Here is a 20,183-nt window from a genome sequence, read left to right on the forward strand (position 1 = left end):
TACTTAATAGCTCAGGGTTGTGTTCCACAATGCCATGGTTAGTCTGCAGAGGGGATAAGAATGTGTACCCCCCTGCTTGTTTATGTACCACATAAAGTACAGTTTTGTACCTACCATAAATGTAGATGTCCGATAGATATGCAACTGCAGTCCTGACATATGGGTTGTCCTGCCTCAGGCAGCCCCTCGGTCGGCCGGATTCCAAAGTCTGGGTCCGGCGTCGGCTGGTGTCGCCTCCTCCCCGACGTCACAGCGGCTGGAGTATAAAGGCATCCGCCGACGCCATCTTCTTCAGTGTTTCTTGCCCCAGATGCCAGGTGCCCTCCAAGGAAGGCTAAATTTGTGAATGTATAAGCAAATAATTTCAGACATACACAACAGTAATAAACAGATACACCATAATAGATGACCCCAGCTGAAAAGGAGAGGGGGAATAGACCCAAGAGAAAAAAGCAGTGGGGTAGGAGGGAGGGAAAACCTGACTGCAGTTGCATATCTATCGGACATCTACATTTATGGTAGGTACAAAACTGTACTATGTCCTTCAAGAATGCAACTGCAGTCCTGACATATGGGTTGAATACCATAGCCAAGCTGGGGGTGGTAGGATCTATGCTAGGGATGGTGTAGCTAAAAGACCCTGCAGGACTGCAGATGCAAAGCCTGCTCGGGATCTGGAGTATAAAGGCTGGTTGTAGTGTCTGGTAAATGTATGCATGGAGCTCCATGTAGCAGCCTCTAGAATGTCCTCTGTAGCCACTCCTCTTAGAAAAGCTGTGGATGTGGCTATAGCTCTGGTTGAGTGTGGCCTAATATTGGCTGGCAAACACTTTCCATGGAAGGAGTAACAGAATCTGATGCAGTGTCCAATCCATTTTGAAACTGTTTGTTTGGAGACTGCCTTTCCTTGCACTCCGGCAGCACAGGCTACAAATAGTTGGTCAGACTTCCTGGTGGTCTTTGTTCTGTCCAAGTAGTAGCGTAGTTGTCTGTGTTGTCCAAAGTATGCAGCAGCCTTTCCCCTTTATTTTGAGGATTGGGGAAGAAGGTAGGCAGGTGAATTGCTTGATTTAGAGACACCCTGGATATCACTTTTGGCATGAATGAAGGATTGGTCCTTAGAGAAACTCTGTCCTGATGAAAGATGAGAAAGGGAGGTACTGCCATGAGGGCCTGTATCTCCGAGACCCTTCTTGCTGAGGTAACTGCCAACAGGAAGACTGTTTTCCAGGAGAGAAATTGCATTTCTGAAGATGCTGCTGGTTCAAAAGGAGGGAAGAGTTAATTTTTCCAAGATGTAGTTGAGGTCCCATGCAGGAACTGGTGGTTTTCTGGGAGGTTTGATATTCTTTATCCCTCTTAGAAACGGTCTTAGCAAGGGATGAGAAAACACAGGTGGGTCACAGTTGTAATTTGCTGAAATTGCTGAAGCATGAATTTTAATGGAAGAATATGAGAGGCCACTATGACACATTTCTGTCAAGTATTCTAATATCTGAGGTATGCTCATTACTAATGCATCCTGGCCCTTTGTGGTATTTCAGATGATGACTTTCTTCCATTTGGCCGAGTAGGTTTTTCTGGTTGAAGGTCTGCGTGCTTCCAGCAAGATTTCTTGAACCTTTTCAGAGAGAGGTACATGGGGCAAAGTCATGTAACCCTCCAAGCTGTCAGTTGTAATGTTTGCAGGTTTTGATGAACAGTACCTGTAATTGTGTTGATTTAGGAGCAATGGCCATTGGGGCAAGGGCCATGGTTTGGTTTGAGTTATGCTCAGTAGCAAGGGATACCAATGCTGTCTCGGCCAATCTGGAGCTATCAATATTCCCTTTGGTTGCTCTGCTTTGATCTTCAGTAACACCTTGGTGAGTAGTGGTAGAGGAGGGAATGCATAGATTTTTAGGGCATTCCAGCTGAAGGAGAGAGCATCCGTTCTCCAGGCTAGAGGATGGTGTGTCCTTGAGCAGAACCTGTCCAGGTGGTGATTGTGATGAGAAGCAAAGAGATCTATGTCCGGTCTTCCCCATGCAGTTGTTATTTGTGAGAAAATGTGTGGATGCAGCATCCATTCGTGTGGATCCACGAAATCTCTGCTCAACCTGTCTGCCAGAACATTGTCCTTGCCCGGAACAAACTGGGATTGCAAATGAATGTTCAGTTTCAGGGATTTTTCCCAAAGAGCCATTGTTAGTCTGCAGAGGGGGTATGAGTGAGTGCCTCCTTGTTTGTTTATATACCACATGACCGTGGTGTTGTCTGTCCTTATTAGCAGATGGCCCTGTTGAAGAGATTTTCCAAAGGCTTCTATTGCATGCATCACTGCCAACATCTCCTTCTGATTTATGTGCAGAGGCATTTCCGTGGGAGTCCATTGACCTTGAATCCATCTGTCCTCCATGTGTGCCCCCCATCCATGATCTGAGACGTCTGTTGTAATGGTTTGACTTGCTTGAACCTTGTTGAAAGGCATGCCTTGGTTTAAATGGCTTGCTTGAGCCCACCACAAGAATTCCCTTTGCAGGCATGGGATGAGTGGTATTACGTCTTCTAGGTTGTGGCTGTGTTGAGACCATAAGCTTTTTAGGTACCATTGTAGCTTTCTCATGTGTAGTCTTGCCAGAGGGATCAAAAGAATGCAAGATGCCATGAAACCCAGGGCCTGCAGGATCTTCCTTGCGGTCAGCTGGGTAACTTTTGCTAGGCTTTTGAAGTAATCTGGTAAATGCTGTTGTTTCTCCTCTGTGAGGAAAGCCATTTGTGATTGTGTGTCCAGGTTTGCTCCTAGAAAGGTAATCTTTTGGGATGGCAGTAGTCTTGATTTTTGAATGTTGACTGTGTATCCCAAAGCTTGTAGTAACTGAATGACATAGTCCAAGTTTTTTACCAAGGTTTGTTTGCTGTCTGCTTGTATGAGGCAGTCATCCAGTTAAGGGTATATTTGAATCCCTTGGAGTCTGCAATGTGCAACTACTGATGCCAGGCATTTCGTGAACACTCTGGGCGCAGTAGATAAGCCAAACGGCAATGCTGAGAATTGATAATGCTCTGTTCCTGCAAGAAATCTGAGGTATCTTCTGCAGCTGTGTCTGATTGGGACATGCAGGTATGCCTCCTTGAGGTCTAGAGTAACCAGCCAAGACCCCTTGCCCAGCATGGGAAGGAGTTGCTGCAACGTCAGCATTTTGAATTTTGGCACAATAAGAAAAGTGTTTAGAACGGACACGTCCAGTATAGGCCTCCATTGCTTTTCTTTTCTTGAAACAAGGAACAGCCTTGAGTAGAATCCCTGGCCTTGTTCCAGTGGAGGAACCTTTTCTATAGCTTTTATTTGTAACAGCTTTGAAACTTGTATAAGAGCCTCTGCCCTTTGATTTAGTGGCAGGTTTGGCATGCCTTGTCTTGTTGGTAAGGTGTGGAAGTGGAACCTGTAACCTCTGTCTATTATGTCCAGAATCCATTTGTCCTTGGTTAAAATGTGCCAGTTCTTTGAGAATAAGGATAATTTTCCACCTAGAGGAGCTTCTCTTTGAGCCTTGGTAGGTGGAGTGAAAGTCAAGTCATTGTGATTGTCCTTGTGATGCAGGTGAACTCCCTGCGCCACTTCTCTGATTTGGTGGTTGCCATTGGCGGCCCCTGTAGGAGCCTCGGTATTGGCCTCTATCTCGAGCACGCCTGTTTTTTCCCCTTTGTAACTTGTCTGAGTCCGGAAAGGACCAATTCTTTGAAGGCCAATTCCTGCTGAATCTGGGGGGCTGAACCTGGAGGAAATCCTTGACAGTCTGTACTGATTTAGCCTTTTCCTCAATAGACTTCAACACATCCTGTGCATTAGCACCAAAAAGCTTCTGTTTTTCCAGAGGTGCATCAAGGAGCTTAACTTTAACATGGTCTGGCAGAGGCTGTTCTTTCAACTAAGCATGTCTACAAATGACGGCCCCTGTCATGGCTGCCCTACATGAAGCTTCCAATGCATCATAACCACACTGAAGAAAATGATTGCTAACCTGCTGAGTGTTATGAACCAGATCCTGCAATGCCTTTCTATCTATAGGCTCAGGAGAGGCTAACTGTTTCTGCAAATCATCCATTAAGTAATCCTGGTACTGAAACATATGAAAAAGGCAGTTGAGAGACCTCATGGCAAGGGTGGAAGAGGTATAAACTTTTTTGCCCCATCTCTCCAGGGACCTAGCTTCCCTGTCAGCGGGCAGAGGGTTTTTGGCCGAGGAAGTAGCCACTGCCTTGGGGCCCTGTGAAATAGTTTCTAGATCCACAGAGTGGGCCTTAAAGAGATGCTTATGGGTTTCAGGGACCCTGTAATATCTGTCAGGCTTGACAGGAGCAGGAGGGAGAGAATCAGGCAAAGCACTGGAGTCTGAATATACATCATCAAGGACATCCAGCACTGGAGGAATGGCTAAAGGCCTGTGTTGGGGTAGCTTAAGGAAGGTACGTAGTCTTTTCCTGGAGTCAGAAAATTCCTGACCCTGCCACTGAAAATGTTCTCTCATGGAGTGGAGTACTTCACCAAAAGAAATATCCTCTGGAGGAGAGGCCGAGGGAATTGAATCCTCAGCATCCGAGTCCTCATAGGCCTGGAAGGATTCTTCCCGAGTGTCTGAGTGCTCTGAATCCCCAGAGGCTTCACCTGAAGAGAGGGTGTCTGTCTGCTCAGTTCTAGGCCTTTTATCTGCAGGCGGCTGAGAACCTCTGTCTGGGTGCGGCTGAGACCCCCTGATAAGAGAGATTAAATCTGCAGCAAGAGTCATGATCTGTCTATCAGAAGAGGGGCCCTGAACAGTAGGTTTAGGATGGGCCTTGGCACGTGCAAAGGCCTTGATGGACATGGATACCGGAGGCCTAGCTGCCCCACGTGCAGGGGTAACCCTGTCCACAGGAATGAGGTCGGGTAAATCTAAAGCTTCGGTTTCTGGTGGAAAATCAACCACCGGCACCGTTGTGGTCTCCAGGACCGAAGAACGTGTTAACGTGGTGTCGTCGGCCTGGGGCGGTGGAATTACCGCTTCCGAAAGGACCGATGCACTCGCGGAGGGCTTAGGCATGGTATCGGTGGAAGACGCGGGCCGAGGATGTCGGTCCCGGTCCTTGCGGTTTTTGGTAGTTTGCATTGTCGGATGTTCCGAGGGCATGATATACGCGAAAGATTTGCCAAAAAAGTCTTTGGCAAATTCTGCCTGGCGCCTGAGTGTGCGCTTATTAAAGCAAGCACAGGCAGCACAGGCCGAGACGTTGTGGTCTGGGCCCAGGTAAGGGAGGCAGTAAGAATGGAAGTCCTTATGAGGTATTTGTTTACCACAAGACAAACAATTATTAACTTTTTCAATTTTTTCTGACATCGGCTGAGGCAAGAAAAAATGTTCCCCAACGGGGTACTTATCTTTTAGATGACTTCGGTAACTGAAACACAGGAGCTGACCGACCGGCACTTGCGAACTGCTTCTGCTTCGGGCACTGCGCGGCAAGAAAGACGGAAGAAAATGGTGTCGGCGGATGCCTTTATACTCCAGCCGCTGTGACGTTGGGGAGGAGGCGACACCAGCCGACGCCGGACCCAGACTTTGGAATCCGGCCGACCGAGGGGCTGCCTGAGGCAGGACAACCCATATGTCAGGACTGCAGTTGCATTCTTGAAGGACATCAGTGGTGTTGTCCATCTTTATCATTAATTGTCCTGGAAGAATGTGGTCCTTGAAGGATGTCAGAGCATTCTATACAGCTAACATTTCTTTTTGATTGACATGCAGGTGTATTTGACTTGGGTTCCATTTGCCCTGAATGCACTTCCCTGCCAGGTGGGACCCCCCATGCATAGTCTGATGCATCTATTAAGTTTTGGGTGGCAGGGGGTAGTGTGAATGGTAATCCCCTGTTTTGATGGCAGGCCTCTACCCACCAAAGGAACTCTAGGCGTAGGCAAAGTAATGACAGGAATCGCTGCTTCTAGATCCTGTGAATGTTGACACCATAGGCTTTTGAGATCCCACTGCAGTTTCCTCATATACAGCCTTGCATATGAAATTAGAAGAATACAGGATGCCATGAACCCCAAAGCTTGAAGTATTTGCTTTGCAGATAACTGGGTTTTTGTGTCCACTTGTTTGAAGTAGGTTGTCAAATGAATCAGTTTCTCTGGCGTGAGGAATGCCATCTGGGAAGTTGTATTCAAGCTTGCTCCCAGGAATATAATTTGTTGACAGGGTATCAGGTGTGATTTCTTTTCTTTTATGGTGTACCCCAGACAAGTCACTACCCTATGAACAAAGGCCAGATGATTCAAAAGTATGGCCTGGCTTTCTGCCTGAATCAGACAATCGTCCAGATATGGTTATATTTGAATATTTCTTTGCCTGCAGAATGCAATGACTGGAGCTAGGCACTTTGTGAATACCCTGGGCGCAGTAGATAAGCCAAAGTGCAGTGCAGAGAACTGATAGTGCATGTAGCTTGCTTTGAAGCGTAGGTATCTTCTGCAAGCTTCCCTGATTGGGATGTGCAGATGTACTTCTTTTAAATCTAGTGTTGCCAATCATGCATCTTTGCCTAGCATAGGAAGCAGCTGGGGAAGTGTCAGCATCCTGAGTTTTAGAATCACCAGAAAGGTATTTAGAGTAGAAAGGTCCAGGATAGGATGCCATGTATTGCCTTTTCTGGGTACTAGGAAAAGTCATAAATAGAACCCTTGTCCCTTTTCCTCTTCTGGTACCAACTGAATAGCCCCCATGCTTGAGAGAGAGAGAGAGTACTTGATTTTGGGCCTCCGCCCTCTGATTTGAGGGTAGATCTGACCACCCGCTTGGTGTTGGTAAGTTGTGGAAGTGAAATCTGTATCCTTGGGACACTACATTTAAAACCCATTTGTCCTGAGTTAATGGGTTCCCAGTTTCTGGCCTGCAGATCAATCTTTCTGCCTAAAAGAGCATTCAGTTGGGAAGTGCTTGGAAGTTTTAGAAGCAAGTCATTCAGACTGTTTTCCACAGGGGGGAGTCTTACTACTCCCTGATTTGGGTGCGGAACCCCCCCCCCCTACTGCTTAGTCTTGTGCATCACCTGGGACTGAAACCTGGGGTTTCTGCTGTCTGGGTTTGGCTTGAGAAGACCTTGAAGAGGCTGGAAATGACCAATTCTTAGAGGGCCAGTTCCTACTAAATCTAGGAGGCTGAACTTGTAAGAAATATTTAACAGTTTGCACAGATTTAGCTTTATCTTCCATCTTTTTAAGAACTTCCTCAGCACTGTTGCCAAACGGGCGGTCCTGATTTAAGGGAGCATCCAACGATTTAGGTTTAACATAATCAGGTAAAGATTGCTTCTTAAGCTAAGCATGCCTTCCGAGCACAGAACCAGTAACAGCAGTCCTGCAAGAGGCCTCTAAAGAATCAAATCCACATTGCAAAGTGTTTTCCAACCTGTTCAGCAGAATGCATTAAATCCTGTAATTCTTTACTTTCCGCAGAGTCAGGAATCATCATCATTTTCTGTTTAAGCAAACCAATAACATGTTGCTGATATTTTAACATATGAAACTGGCAGTTTAAAGCCCCAATGGCCAAGGTTGCAGAAGTGTAAACCTTCTTACCCCATCTATCCAGCGCCCTGGAGTCTCTATCAGAAGGGGTAGAATTTTTAGCAGTAGAAGACTTTTGGACCCTGTGAAATAGTCTCTGGATCCGCAATAGGATTTTTAAAAAGGAACTTGTGTGAATCAGGAACCCTGTAATATTTGTCAGTACATAGTACATAGGTTAGTACTAGGCTAACAGCCCTTGTGAGCCATTTTAAGCCTAGTCAGTTACTCCTTGTGAGACTCAAACCCTGTAGCTTGTGTTTGTAAGGCAAACACCTTAACCATTAGGCCACCCTTCCACCTAAAGCTTTCTGGGAGCAGGAGGCAAAGAATCAGGGGCCAAAGTAGATTCCAAAAAGCATCAACAACAATGTCTAGTACAGGAGGAATAGCTAAAGGCCTACGCTGAGGTAGGAGTAAGAAATCCCTAAGCCTCATCAGAATCAGAAATATCCTGGCTTTCCCAGTGGAAACGCTCCCTTAAGAGGATGTAAGGTTTCACCAAAAGAAAAATCCTCTGGAGGGGAAGCAGAGGGAATAGAGTCCTCAGCATCAGAATCCTCATAAGTAGATAAGGGCAAATCCAGATCATCAGAAGAATCATAAACAACTTCAGTCCTAGGTCTTTTAGAAGGGGAGAGGCTGGCTTCCCCTGATTAAAGTTATAAGATCTTCAGCCATTATTTGTTTTTAGGCATAGAGGCCTAGGCGTCGTTTTTTAGGCGTGGTTCGAGATTTAGGCCTAAAAGAATTAGGAGTCGGTTTAATATGCAAGTCTGTAAGCCTAAATACACCCTCAAAAGCCGGTGCCTGCACAACGGCCCCAGACCCATCCAAGGTAGAGACATCCGCAGGTTCCATAGTTGAAGCATCTCACAGCATACCGAACTCCGAATGGGTCTCAGTAGAGGCCTGCGAATTAGATGTAGCAGTTATCAGGGGCTGCAAAAGCGCCTCACTGAGTACCGGCGAACTGGCGCCTGGCTTAGGAGAAGCGTCATCAGCAGTTTTGGACCTCGGCAGCCTGTCTGTCTATCTTTGCGTTTTTTCAGAATCCCGGTAGTTGGATGGCTAACCGACGACATTTCTGGATAATTAAACCGAGAACAAAAATATTTAGAAGCGAAAATATACCGACAAATAGTGCGCTGATCAAATAAAGCACAAAACCAACAGCAAGGTACGTCGTAGTCAGGGCCTAGGCAAGGAATACAGCATGAATGAAAATCTTTTTGAGGTATTTGCTTTCCACAAGTAATGCAATTATTGACTTTTAATGACATCGGTAAGGAGCAAGAAAAAGTTTCCCCAATGGGGTACTTGGCTTTAGTTGAAGACTTCGGTTCTGAAACTCGAAAACGAAACTTTCAAGAGTCGGCCGACTGGCACTTGCGAACTGCTTCTGCTTCGGACACCGCATGACAAGAAAGACTGATATAATGGTGCCGGCTGCATGTTTTATACCCCTGACGTCATGGAAGAAGGGACAGCAACAGACGCAGGACCCAAGACTTTGTTAATCGGGCCGACTGACAGCTACCTGCAAGCAGATAACCCAAATGTAATGACTGCAACAGTGAAACACGAACATCAAGATGCTGGGAGAAGCAACCTTTAGAAGCTGCAAGGGTCCAATCATCCATACAAAAAAGATCTTGAGCAAGGAATGCTATCTCTGCTCACAACCTTTACCTGCCAGGGGTCTGATCTACCAGAAGGCTGATCAGATCCTCTTCAAATGGGGACACTTTAAACCATGCCTTGCGCTAAAGATAAAACTCTGTAAATCATCCTAGCCAGGATGCCAAAAGCAACCACAGCTAACACCAAGATATGGACTGGGCACTACCAGCAAGACATCTGTCAAAAGCAGGATGAGGTCCTCCTCAAAAACACACTCGCAGAGGGCCTCCACAGTAAATGCCACAGACTCCAAATAAAACAGGAACAAAAGTGAGATGCACAGCTGATGGCTGAATGTGTGCCTAAACCTGCTGGTGACAAGTCAACATTTCTGGCAAAATCCTATCTCATGGGATACCAATATCATCTCAGTCTTGAGGATCAACCTTGTTAAAACCACATGGAAATGACTACACCTCTAGTTCAAACCAGAATGTAAGAATACTGTGTGTCTGCCCTATTAGGTGCTACCTCAACCAAGTGAAGATACCTCTAGAATTCTATCACAACTTTGAACACTACCTCCAGTGAAGGAACCATCTGAGCAACCAGAAATGTACCAGAAAATTATAGATATGAGAAATAACAGTTGATGTCTAAATAATCATTGCACTAATAGCTGTGGATACGAGATAGAATCCTGTATCAACTAAAGCCCAAGTGAATTAAGACTATGCATGAAAGACAACTAGTAACTACTTCTATTCTCCAAGTAAACTAGGTAGACAACCTCCTGAGCTTCATTAAGTCTGGAATGATCCAGCAACTGCCACCACTTTAAGTACAGTAACTGGGATCAGATCATCCTCTTGTAACACTTTACCAGAATCGTGAGAAAAGACAGTGAGCTGGTGGGGAAACAGGAGGCAAACTTGAGAAATGAGTGAATGATTCCTGATTCCAACAACTAAAGAGTTGACTCACTCAGTATAACAGGCTTGGACCCCCTGCTCACAGTTACATGCCCCTTTTAAAGTATCTAGCCACCATATTTTTTTTTAAAACTTTGTGAGGAAAGAAAGCTCTTTGTGATGCTGCTTTACATTATACGTTTTTTTCATCCAACACTTAGTTTTTAGATACAAATCTGTGACTTCAGTGAACTAGCAAGAATGAGAGCAGCAAAGTTTCTGTTGATAAAACTTGTTCGCAGCTCTCCAGTCTTAAGCCCGATGCATTTTATACAGTGACTCTCCTATACACACAAGACAATGTTTGAAAAATCAGATGCCCAATACAAAATCAAAAGCAATTTATTTTTTTCTCTGTAAATGTTTTACATCCAAAGCATAAAGAAAAATCAAAAAGAAATTCTGAGGCACTGTGGGCCAAACAATTACTTTAGAAGAAAAAAAAATTCAGTCAGGAAATTGATTACAAATTCTGGCACTAATGATCCTAAAAAACAATTACTTTAAAAGAAAAAAAAAATTCAGTCAGGAAATTGATTACAAATTCCAGCACTAATGATCCTAAAAGTCATCACTACTATGTATTTCATTAACCAGTGTACAACCTATGACTCCTTCAATTCAATGTTTGGCAGGGCAGAGGATTTAGACTCTGAGCTGTTAATAAGCTGCTTCCTGTAGTCAAGGGTAAAGGGTTGGATTCCTTCCACTTCTATTTTCCTACTGTGTGACTGATCATCACTTAGAAAGTGTTCCTGGTATGCCTAAAAAGGGACATTTTGCAAGTGGACTCATCCTGTTAAACAGATTTAAAGAAAAAAACAAAGCTCTTGAGAAGGGTACTAGCAAACTTGGCTGCAGTATCAAATTCAACTAAGTGCTCAGATTTTTCACAATAAGGCGACTGTTGGTATTTTTCACAATGATTCAAAGACAGAGAAGTTTTAAATCTGAAATAGGGTCAAGTAAGGATGCACCATCATTTTCACCTTGCTCTCATTTTCAAGGAAGTTAATGTAATCCTCATCACAGACTGCTTTTTCGTTGGAAACAGCAGAGAATTAATAAAAATACATGGAAGACTTCAGATACTAGCATTCAAATGCCAATACTTGCCACTCAGGTGGGGATAAAACCCTGACTATAGCTCGGGGTGACCCAGGCTTAATTAGCAACTTGGGCATGTGACAGAGCAGGCATGAAAGGACGGGCATGCCCAACCTGGGAGGGGATGGGTCTGTGACTCTGGTCAGCGCCTAACATAGCTCCATAAATGAGACGGCTCAAAGGTTAGTCTTGACAGGAGTGAGAGACTAGGGTGTTAGGACAGTGTGTGGGGGTAGGTCATCCAAGCAGATTATGATAGCCCTTACCTGCCATGTACACATATATAAGAGGAGTACAAGTGAAACACATGCCAATGTCAGCAACAATGGGAGTTTAAAAACACCAAGGCAATTCTTCAGTTGATGGGAAGCTGGGGAAGATATTAACCTCCCTATTATCTGCCAGGATAACAGCTCCTCTGGTTGTCTCTAATCCCAGAGGACCTGGGAGACTTGACTGCAAGGACATAAATGGGCCAGGGTCCAACTGGGGGAACTTCATATTTGGCATGGCAGAAGGGGGAAAATTAACTGGTTGGGATACCCGCAAAGTACTGTGTTACTGTCTTCAACATGTTGAGGACTATTTCTTGCACTCATGGACAATTACACTCAAGCTATGCCAGACTTGTTTGTAAAAGCTTACAAATGTCTTGGTCTCTCATCAAGCTGCAGAGCATCTTGCAAAATGACCTGCCACAATTCACTACTAAATGGACAGACCTTGCAAAGTAAAGTACAGTTTTGTACCTACCATAAATGTAGATGTCCGAGAGGTATGCATCTGCAGTCCTTACAAACGGGTTGTCCTGGCCTCAGGCAGCCCTTCGGTCGGCCGGATTCCAAAGTCTGGGTCTGGCCTCGGCTGATGTCGCACTTCACCCGACGTCATAGCGGCAGTTCAGCGGGTATAAAGGCATCAGCCGACGCCATTTTCCTCAGTGTTTCTTGCCCCAGATGCCAGGTGCCCTCTAGGAAGGCTAAATTTGGATAAATGCAAATGTTTCCAAACAATAGAGAGCAAAAATAGAAATAAACATGTATAAACACATATACAAACAAATACACCATAATAGATTCCCCCAGCTAGCTACAAGATGGGCAAATACCCTAAGAGTACCACAGAGGGGAAGGAGGGTGGGTAATCCTGACTGCAGATGCATACCTCTCGGACATCTACATTTATGGTAGATACAAAACTGTACTATGTCCTTCAAGGATGCATCTGCAGTCGTTACAAATGGGTAGAATACCATAGCCAAACTGGGGGAGGAGGCAGTAAGAGATTATGGTGTAGTTAAGATCCCTTGCAAAACAGCAGTGGCAAAACCTGTTCGGGATCTGGAGTATAAAGGTAGATTATAATGCTTGGCAAATGTATGCACGGAGCTCCAAGTAGCAGCCTCTAAAATGTCTTTGGTAGCCACTCCTCGTAAGAAAGCTGTAGTAGTGGCTGTAGCCCTTGTGGAGTGAGGTCTGATGTTTTCTGGAGTTGTCTTTCCATGAAAAGAGTAACAAAATCTAATGCAATTTCCTATCCATTTTGAAATTGTTTGTTTTGAAATTGCTTTTCCTTCCACTCCTGTTGCATATGCTACCAAAAGCTGGTCAGTTTTTCTATTGTTCTTGGTTCTGTCCAGGTAGTAGCGCAATTGTCTGTGTACATCCAAGGTATGCAGTAATCTTTCTCCCCTGTTCTGCGGGTTGGGGAAGAATGTTGGTAGGTGTATTGCTTGGTTTAATGATACCCTGGAAACCACCTTTGGCATAAAAGTAGGATTAGTTCTCATGGACACTCTATCCTGATGGAAAATAAGGAAGGGCTGTACTGCCATTAATGCCTGTAACTCAAACCCTTCTAGCTGAAGTGATTGCAAGCAGGAATGCAGTTTTCCAAGATAAGTACTGTAATTCTGCTGTTGCTGCTGGTTCAAAAGGGGGGAGTGTCAACTTTTCTAACACAAAGTTCAAGTCCCATGTAGGCAATGGTGGTTTCCTTGGTGGCTTTACATTTTTAATTCCTCTGAGAAACTGCCTGAGCAGAGGTTGAGAAAAGACTGGAGGATCCGTGTTGTATTCTGCTGAAATTGCTGATGCATGAATCTTAATGGAGGAGTAAGACAGACCATTGTGAAAAAGCTCTGCTAAGTATTCCAGGATGTTAGCTATGTTTGCCAAAGATGCATCCACTCCTTTTGTTGCACTCCAAATGAGGTATCTTTTCCATTTTGCTGAATAAGTTTTCCTTGTTGAGGGTCTGCGAGCCTCCAAGATAATGTCATTAACCCTTTGAGATAAATCTGGGTTATTTTGTCTTATGAGATGTTCCAAGCAACTAGCTGCAGTGTTTTCAAGTTTGGATGCAGGATTTTGAAGTTGTTCTGACACACTCCTCAGTAGCGGGTACCAATGTTGCCTCGGCCAGTCTGGAGCTATCAAGATGATCCTCGGGTGATCTTCTTTGATCTTCAGTAGCACTTTGTGCATCAAAGGAAGAGGTGGGAATGCATATGCTGTCAGGTTTTCCCAACTGAAGGATAGGGAGTCCACCTTCCAAGCAAGTGGGTGGTATGTCCTTGTGCAGAATTTTTTCAATTGGTGGTTGTGTGGGGATGCGAACAGGTCTATTTCTGGCAGTCCCCATTTCCTTGTGATGGTTTTGAAGATGTCTGGATGCAGCATCCATTCGTGGGCATCCGTGGTGGTTCTGCTTAAGATGTCTGCTAGTATATTTTCTTTTCCTGGCACAAATATGGCCTGGAGCTGAATGTTGAGGCTCAGGGCCACCTTCCAGAGGTCCATTGCCATCCGGCATAGAGGGTATGAATGTGTGCCTCCCTGTTTGTTGATGTACCACATAACTGTGGTGTGTCCGTCCTTATGAGCAAATGACCCTGTTGAAGAAACGGTCTGAATGCCTGAATTGCCTGTTTTACTGCCAGCATCTCCTTTTGATTTATGTGCAGGTTCATCTGGTCTTGAGTCCATAAGCCTTGTATGTACTTGTCCACCATGTGAGCCCCCCAACCGAGGTCTGAGGCGTCCGTGGTGATAGTTTGGCTTGGGTGAGGCCTGTGGAAGGGCAGTCCTTTGTTTAATTGACAGGCCTGGGCCCACCACTGGAATTCTTGCTTCAGGCATGGAATTATTGGAATTTGGGTTTCTAAGCTGTGCTTGTGCTGAGACCATAAATTCCTCAGGTACCACTGCAACTTCCTCATATGTAGTCTGGCATGTGGAATCAATATTATGCAGGATGCCATGTAACCCAGGGATTGCAGGATTTTTCTTGCTGTAAGGTGGTCCTGCGCTGTTAATGCCATGAAGTACAGTGGTAGCTGCTTCTGTTTTTCTGCTGTGAGGAATGCCATCTGGTTTGATGTGTCCAGTTCTGCACCCAAGAAGGTTCTCCTTTGGGATGGTATCAGCCTTGACTTTCTTAAGTTGACTGTGTATCCCAAGGCTTGCAGCAGGTAAATAACCTTTTTCAAATCTTTTGTTAATTTGTCTTTGCTGTCCGCTTGTAACAGGCAGTCGTCCAGGTATGGATAAATTTGAATTCCCTGAAGCCTGCAATGAGCAATTACTGATGCCAGGCATTTCGTGAATACTCTGGGCGCAGTAGATAAGCCAAAAGGCAATGCTGAGAATTGATAATGCTCTGATCCTGCAAGAAATCTGAGGTATCTTCTGCAATTTGGTCGTATGGGGACGTGCAGGTATGCCTCCTTGAGATCCAGAGTCACCAGCCAAGACTCCTTGCCCAGCATGGGAAGAAGTTGCTGTAGGGTCAGCATCTTGAATTTTGGAACAATGAGATATGTGTTTAGTGCGGACAGGTCGAGGATAGGTCTCCATTGTTTTTCCTTTCTTGGAACCAGGAAAAGTCTTGAATAAAATCCTTGTCCTTGTTCCATAGCCGGTACCTTTTCTATAGCTCTCATCCTTAGTAAATGATCTATTTGCTGTAGAGCGTTTATCCTTTGGTTTGGAGGTAAGTTTGGCATTCCTCTCTTCCTTGGAAGAGTATGGAAGTGAAACCTGTAGCCTTTGTCTATTGTCTGTAAAATCCATTTGTCTCCTGTAATGTAATGCCAATTTACTGAAAATAAGGCTAGCTTTCCACCTAAGGGTGCTTCCAGTTGTTCCCTGGTAGGCGGTTTCAGAGCCAAGTCACTGTGATTGTCCTGTGGAAGTGGTAGTGGCTGGATCTGTGGCAGTACTTCTCTGGCTGTTAGGCTGCCACTGATGTCCCCTGTAGGCACCTCTGGATTGACTTCTGCCTCTTGGGCGTCTATTTCTGCTTCTCTGTGCTCTGGTGGTGTCTGGAAAGGACCAAGTCTTGGAAGGCCAGTTCCTACTAAACCTCGGAGGCTGGACCTGTAAGAAATCCTTGACTGTCTGGACAGATTTAGCTTTTTCTTCCACCTTCTTTAACACTTGCTGTGCAGGGGAACCAAACAAACTGTGCTTTTCCATGGGAGCATCTAGAAGCTTGGACTTTACATGGTCTGGTAAGGATTGCTCTTTTAACCATGCATGCCTTCTGATCACTGTACCAGTCATAGCTGATCTAAAGGAAGCCTCCAGTGCATCATAGCCGCATTTTAAGGAATGATTACTGACCTGCTGAGTGTTATGCACCAAATCCTGAAGGGACTTACGGTCTAAAGGCTCAGTGGAGGACAGTTTTTTAGTTAGTTGATCTAACAGAAATTCCTGATACTGAATCATGTGGAATTGACAGTTTAAGGCCCTAGCAGATAGAGTAGCAGACGTATAAACTTTACCCCATCTCTCTAATGCCCTTGATTCTCTTTCAGAGGGTAGGGGGTTCTTGGTAGATGCAGCTGCTACAGCTTTTGGGCCATGTGAAATAGTTTCAGGATCTGCAATAGGAGCCTTATACAAATGATAATGTGTGTCCGGAACCCTGTAGTATCTGTCGGGCTTAGCAGGGGCCGGAGGAAGGGAGTCAGGAGCAGTACAAGCATCATTAAATGCATCATCCACAACTGTAAGTACAGGAGGAATAGCTAAAGGCCTATGCTGTGGTAAATGTAAAAAGGTCCTAAGCCTTTTTCTAGAGTCTGAAAAATCCTGGCCCTGCCATTGAAATTGTTCCCTCATAGCATGCAAGGTTTCCCCAAAAGAAAATTCCTCAGGAGGAGAGGCAGAAGGTATGGAATCCTCTGCATCAGAGTCCTCATATGGAGAATAAGGGCCTTCTGGAGGATCTGTATTTTCGGAATCATCAGAGGAGTAATCTGAAGAAACTGGCTCAGGGGGCTCTGCTCTAGGCCTCTTCTCTGGAGGTGGGTGAGAGGCCCTGTCAGGGTGGGACTGGGTGCCCCTGATCAAAGAAAAGAGATCCTCTGCTAGACTAAGCATTTGAGTACTGGAGCTAGGCCTGTGAGAGGGGGCTTTAGCAGGCACGGCCTTTGAAGATTTAGCTGCTTTAGCCCTGGCAAAAGCCTTAATTGACATGGAAGCAGGGGGCCTAGCAGCTCCACGTGCAGGAGTAGATATATCTAAGGGTATAGTATCTGATAAATCCTGTGAAACTGTAAGAGCAGGAATTTCCGTGGCAGATTCAGCCATGCTGGATGAGGACTCGGTAGTAGGAGGCATGCTTTCGGCCGAAGGAAGAACCGCGGACTCGGTTTCAGCCGAAACCGAGACACTCGCGGTTGGCTTAACCGCGGTTTCGGCCGAAACCGCGGATCGCGAGTGTCGGTCCTTTTCCTTACGCTTTTTAGCTAAATGTGAAGTCGGAGTCTCCGACGGCATGATATAAGCAAAAGCGGAGCCGAAAAACTCCTCTGCAAACTCCGACGTCTAAGTGTCCGTCGGTTGAAGGAAGCACAGGCTAGACAAGCTGCTATGTCGTGGTCTGGGCCTAAACAAGGTAGGCAGTAAGAGTGGAAATCTTTATGAGGTATTTGTTTCCCACAAGTTAAACAGTTATTCACTTTTTCTGACATCGGCTGAGGCAAGAAAGAGTCCCCAACGGGGTACTTAGCTTTTTAGAAGTCTTCGGTAGTAGCAATCTCTGGTTCTGACCGACCGGCACTTGCGAACAGCTTCTGCTTCGGGCGCCACGTGGCAAGAAAGACTGAGGAAAATGGCGCCGGCTGATGCCTTTATACCCACTGAACTGCCGCTATGACGTCGGGTGAAGTGCGACATCAGCCGAGGCCAGACCCAGACTTTGGAATCCGGCCGACCGAAGGGCTGCCTGAGGCCAGGACAACCCATTTGTAAGGACTGCAGATGCATCCTTGAAGGACATCTACCATCGTTGCCTACCTCTCTGAAACACACAGAATGTGCAAGTCAGTACAGGGTTCAATGTGCTGCCGTTTCCTTTGGGGAAACTGATTATGCACATCTTCAGTGACCAGGAAATATGAACAAGCAGGATGATGCAAGTATAAATGTCAATAATCATCCCCACCTTTCACTATACATGTGAAACCTGGGTGACTTCCATAACCTACAAAGCTTGAAACATAATTAATTATAATTCCAGATGTATATCATCAAGAAAGAAGGCTGCTTCAATATCATCATTCTCTTGCCGAGACCAATCTCATCAGAAAAAGCTACGTTTGATATTGATGTCTACCATTTCAAAACATATTCCATAACCCCACGTTCAGCTGCAGCCACAGATGATGTGATGGTCTTAATAAATAAGGCACACAAACACACAGATGGTGTTAATAAAAAATAACACACATGACAAACTGCCAATTACCAATTAATTAATCTTAATAGTGCTGCAACAGACTGAGAGGCAAGCTACTTTGAAGAAATTACATTCAAAGCTGTGCATAGAAAGCATAGATAAGAAGGAAAGAAATCGCAAACTGTAAGCAGTTCATCACATGAAAGCATGTGCAACTCATGGGATAAATCTGAGGCTCCAAAACTTAGTCTCTCCCCAGAACCGTCCATGAACAAAGCCCAAGACAATCAAGTGAAGAAACTACCACCATTCTCAGTAGGTGGAAAATGAGGTCTGAAAAATCAGGAGAATGTCATACAACTCAATGATGACAGTATGAAAAAGTTGGACTGGCAGAAACTGCAAAAATTAGAGAGAAAAGAATGTAACTTACATTACTAGGTAACGGGACAGAGAACCTAGCTTTGAGACCACAAACTAGACAACCAAAAGTTAACTGACAAACATTTGCATGTTGTCACAGACTGCCAGAAAGTACAAGAATGTAATATATGTGCAACCCAACTCATAGGTTAAAGGACCAAGTCTCCAACTCTAACATTTAGCTTAGAAAATATAAACATACCTTGTGCTTCATTGTAACAGAGTCCCAGGACATATCTATGCTCTTGATGGGTCCAAACGGTGCAAAAGCCTGGCGTATTGTGTCTTCACCCAGCTCATAGTATATTGAGCCAACATAAACCCGACACATAATTGCTAATGCTCTTTGCCTCTGAGCAGCCATCTGAAAAAGAAATGAAAAAGTTTTTACTGACATTTTCTAAACAGAAGAAACACTCACCTTACCTGTCTAACGATAATTTTTCGCCCCAAATAATCAAACCTTGAAAAACAGAAATCACCAGATGAAACTGGCTTCACAAAATTAACATTTTAGTTACTGATGGCGAAAATGCAAAACCTTGTGGCAAGATGCAAATTGTCAAACAGCACCTCAAAATACTAAACGCCAACTCACTATCACAAAAAGCTTACCCACAGGCAGGTTTGGAGGTAGTGTGGGGATGAGGCACTTGCACTGTGTTCATCACAGACTTGGCACTAACTATGGAATACAGGTCTACTGATCAAATACGATAAATCACTTGTTCATGCTTCAAAACAGAAAATGTAGAGTCCACCCATCCAGATTCACCATGCAAAAGGGAAGTGGACAAACTGCAGTTTTAAAGCATCTGTGAATATGAAAACATTTAAGGACTTTCAAATGGCAGTATCTGAAAAACTACATTTTAATGCTTAAAACAGACTGCAGCCTTGCCTCTTTGTCGTTTTTTTGGGGCCATTTCAGAAGCTGAAAAGTTCTTTTGAAATCTCACATTGCATTCTAACAGCATGGCACACTGACAAATAATGCCCCCAAATTTGGTGTTTGCAAAAACAAAAATGCAGATTTTCTGTAAACCGGTTCGGTCATTTTTAAAGGCTATACAGTCTGCAAGCTGAAACTAAACGGTTTTACAGTTTTACAGAAAAAGCAAAAATACAGTAGACTTTAAAGTTTTTATAACTTAATTTCTGTTAACCAAAAGCATTTCAGATGGCGGTATAGCAGTGGGACAGAGGTCATTAACTGATGGAAATCAGTAGCATCACAAATGTTATTCTGCTTTACACATCCCAAAATGTTTTCCTGCTTTATAAATAGAATGCGCCTAACTAGCCTGTGATATTAAGTAATTTAAAATATAATTAACTATGCTGCCTTCAGTGAATGAAGACACCAACCATCTGCCTATTTACTAATCAAATAAGGATAAGTTAGTGATTAACCCTTTAAATTTTTCTTCAAACTCAGCAGACATCTGAAATTTTAACACATCTTAGGAGTGCCCACTACAGTGTGAAATGCCAAGCCAGTATCCTGGCAGAGAGGAATAAAGCCTCCACTACGACAAAGGTGACCAGATTTCAATTAAGTGTCTCGGGTATCTTGAAGTGCTGGCAGACAGAACAGGCATGTCTTCCCTGGGAAGGGCACACAACGCAGATAGTTCTCCCCAGTGGAAGATGGGGAAAACCACTGCAAAGTGTTTTAAAGGTGGGAAAGGTGTGGCTTTCAGTAGTCAGCCCCTTGAGGAAGTGAGGGGCTGTTTGGCTCAGTTCACCCACTGTATGCTCCACCCACAGGGAAAGGAGCTCAG

At 44.6% G+C, this 20,183-nt stretch overlaps 1 protein-coding gene across 2 annotated transcripts in view; it reads right to left on the reverse strand.

The window, feature by feature from the left end:
* Positions 1-20,183, reverse strand: part of PUF60 (poly(U) binding splicing factor 60) — a 2,163,680-nt gene that overhangs the window by 752,266 nt on the left and 1,391,231 nt on the right. For both annotated transcript variants that reach the window (XM_044067489.1, XM_044067490.1), the window contains one exon: positions 18,602-18,763. In XM_044067489.1, the coding sequence (XP_043923424.1) occupies positions 18,602-18,763 (162 nt within the window). The remainder of the gene's footprint in view (positions 1-18,601; positions 18,764-20,183) is intronic.

The sequence above is a fragment of the Protopterus annectens genome, chromosome 3.part1 (genome assembly GCF_019279795.1).
Source record: "Protopterus annectens isolate FY-2018-M chromosome 3.part1, PAN1.0, whole genome shotgun sequence".
NCBI classification, from domain to species: domain Eukaryota; kingdom Metazoa; phylum Chordata; order Ceratodontiformes; family Protopteridae; genus Protopterus; species Protopterus annectens.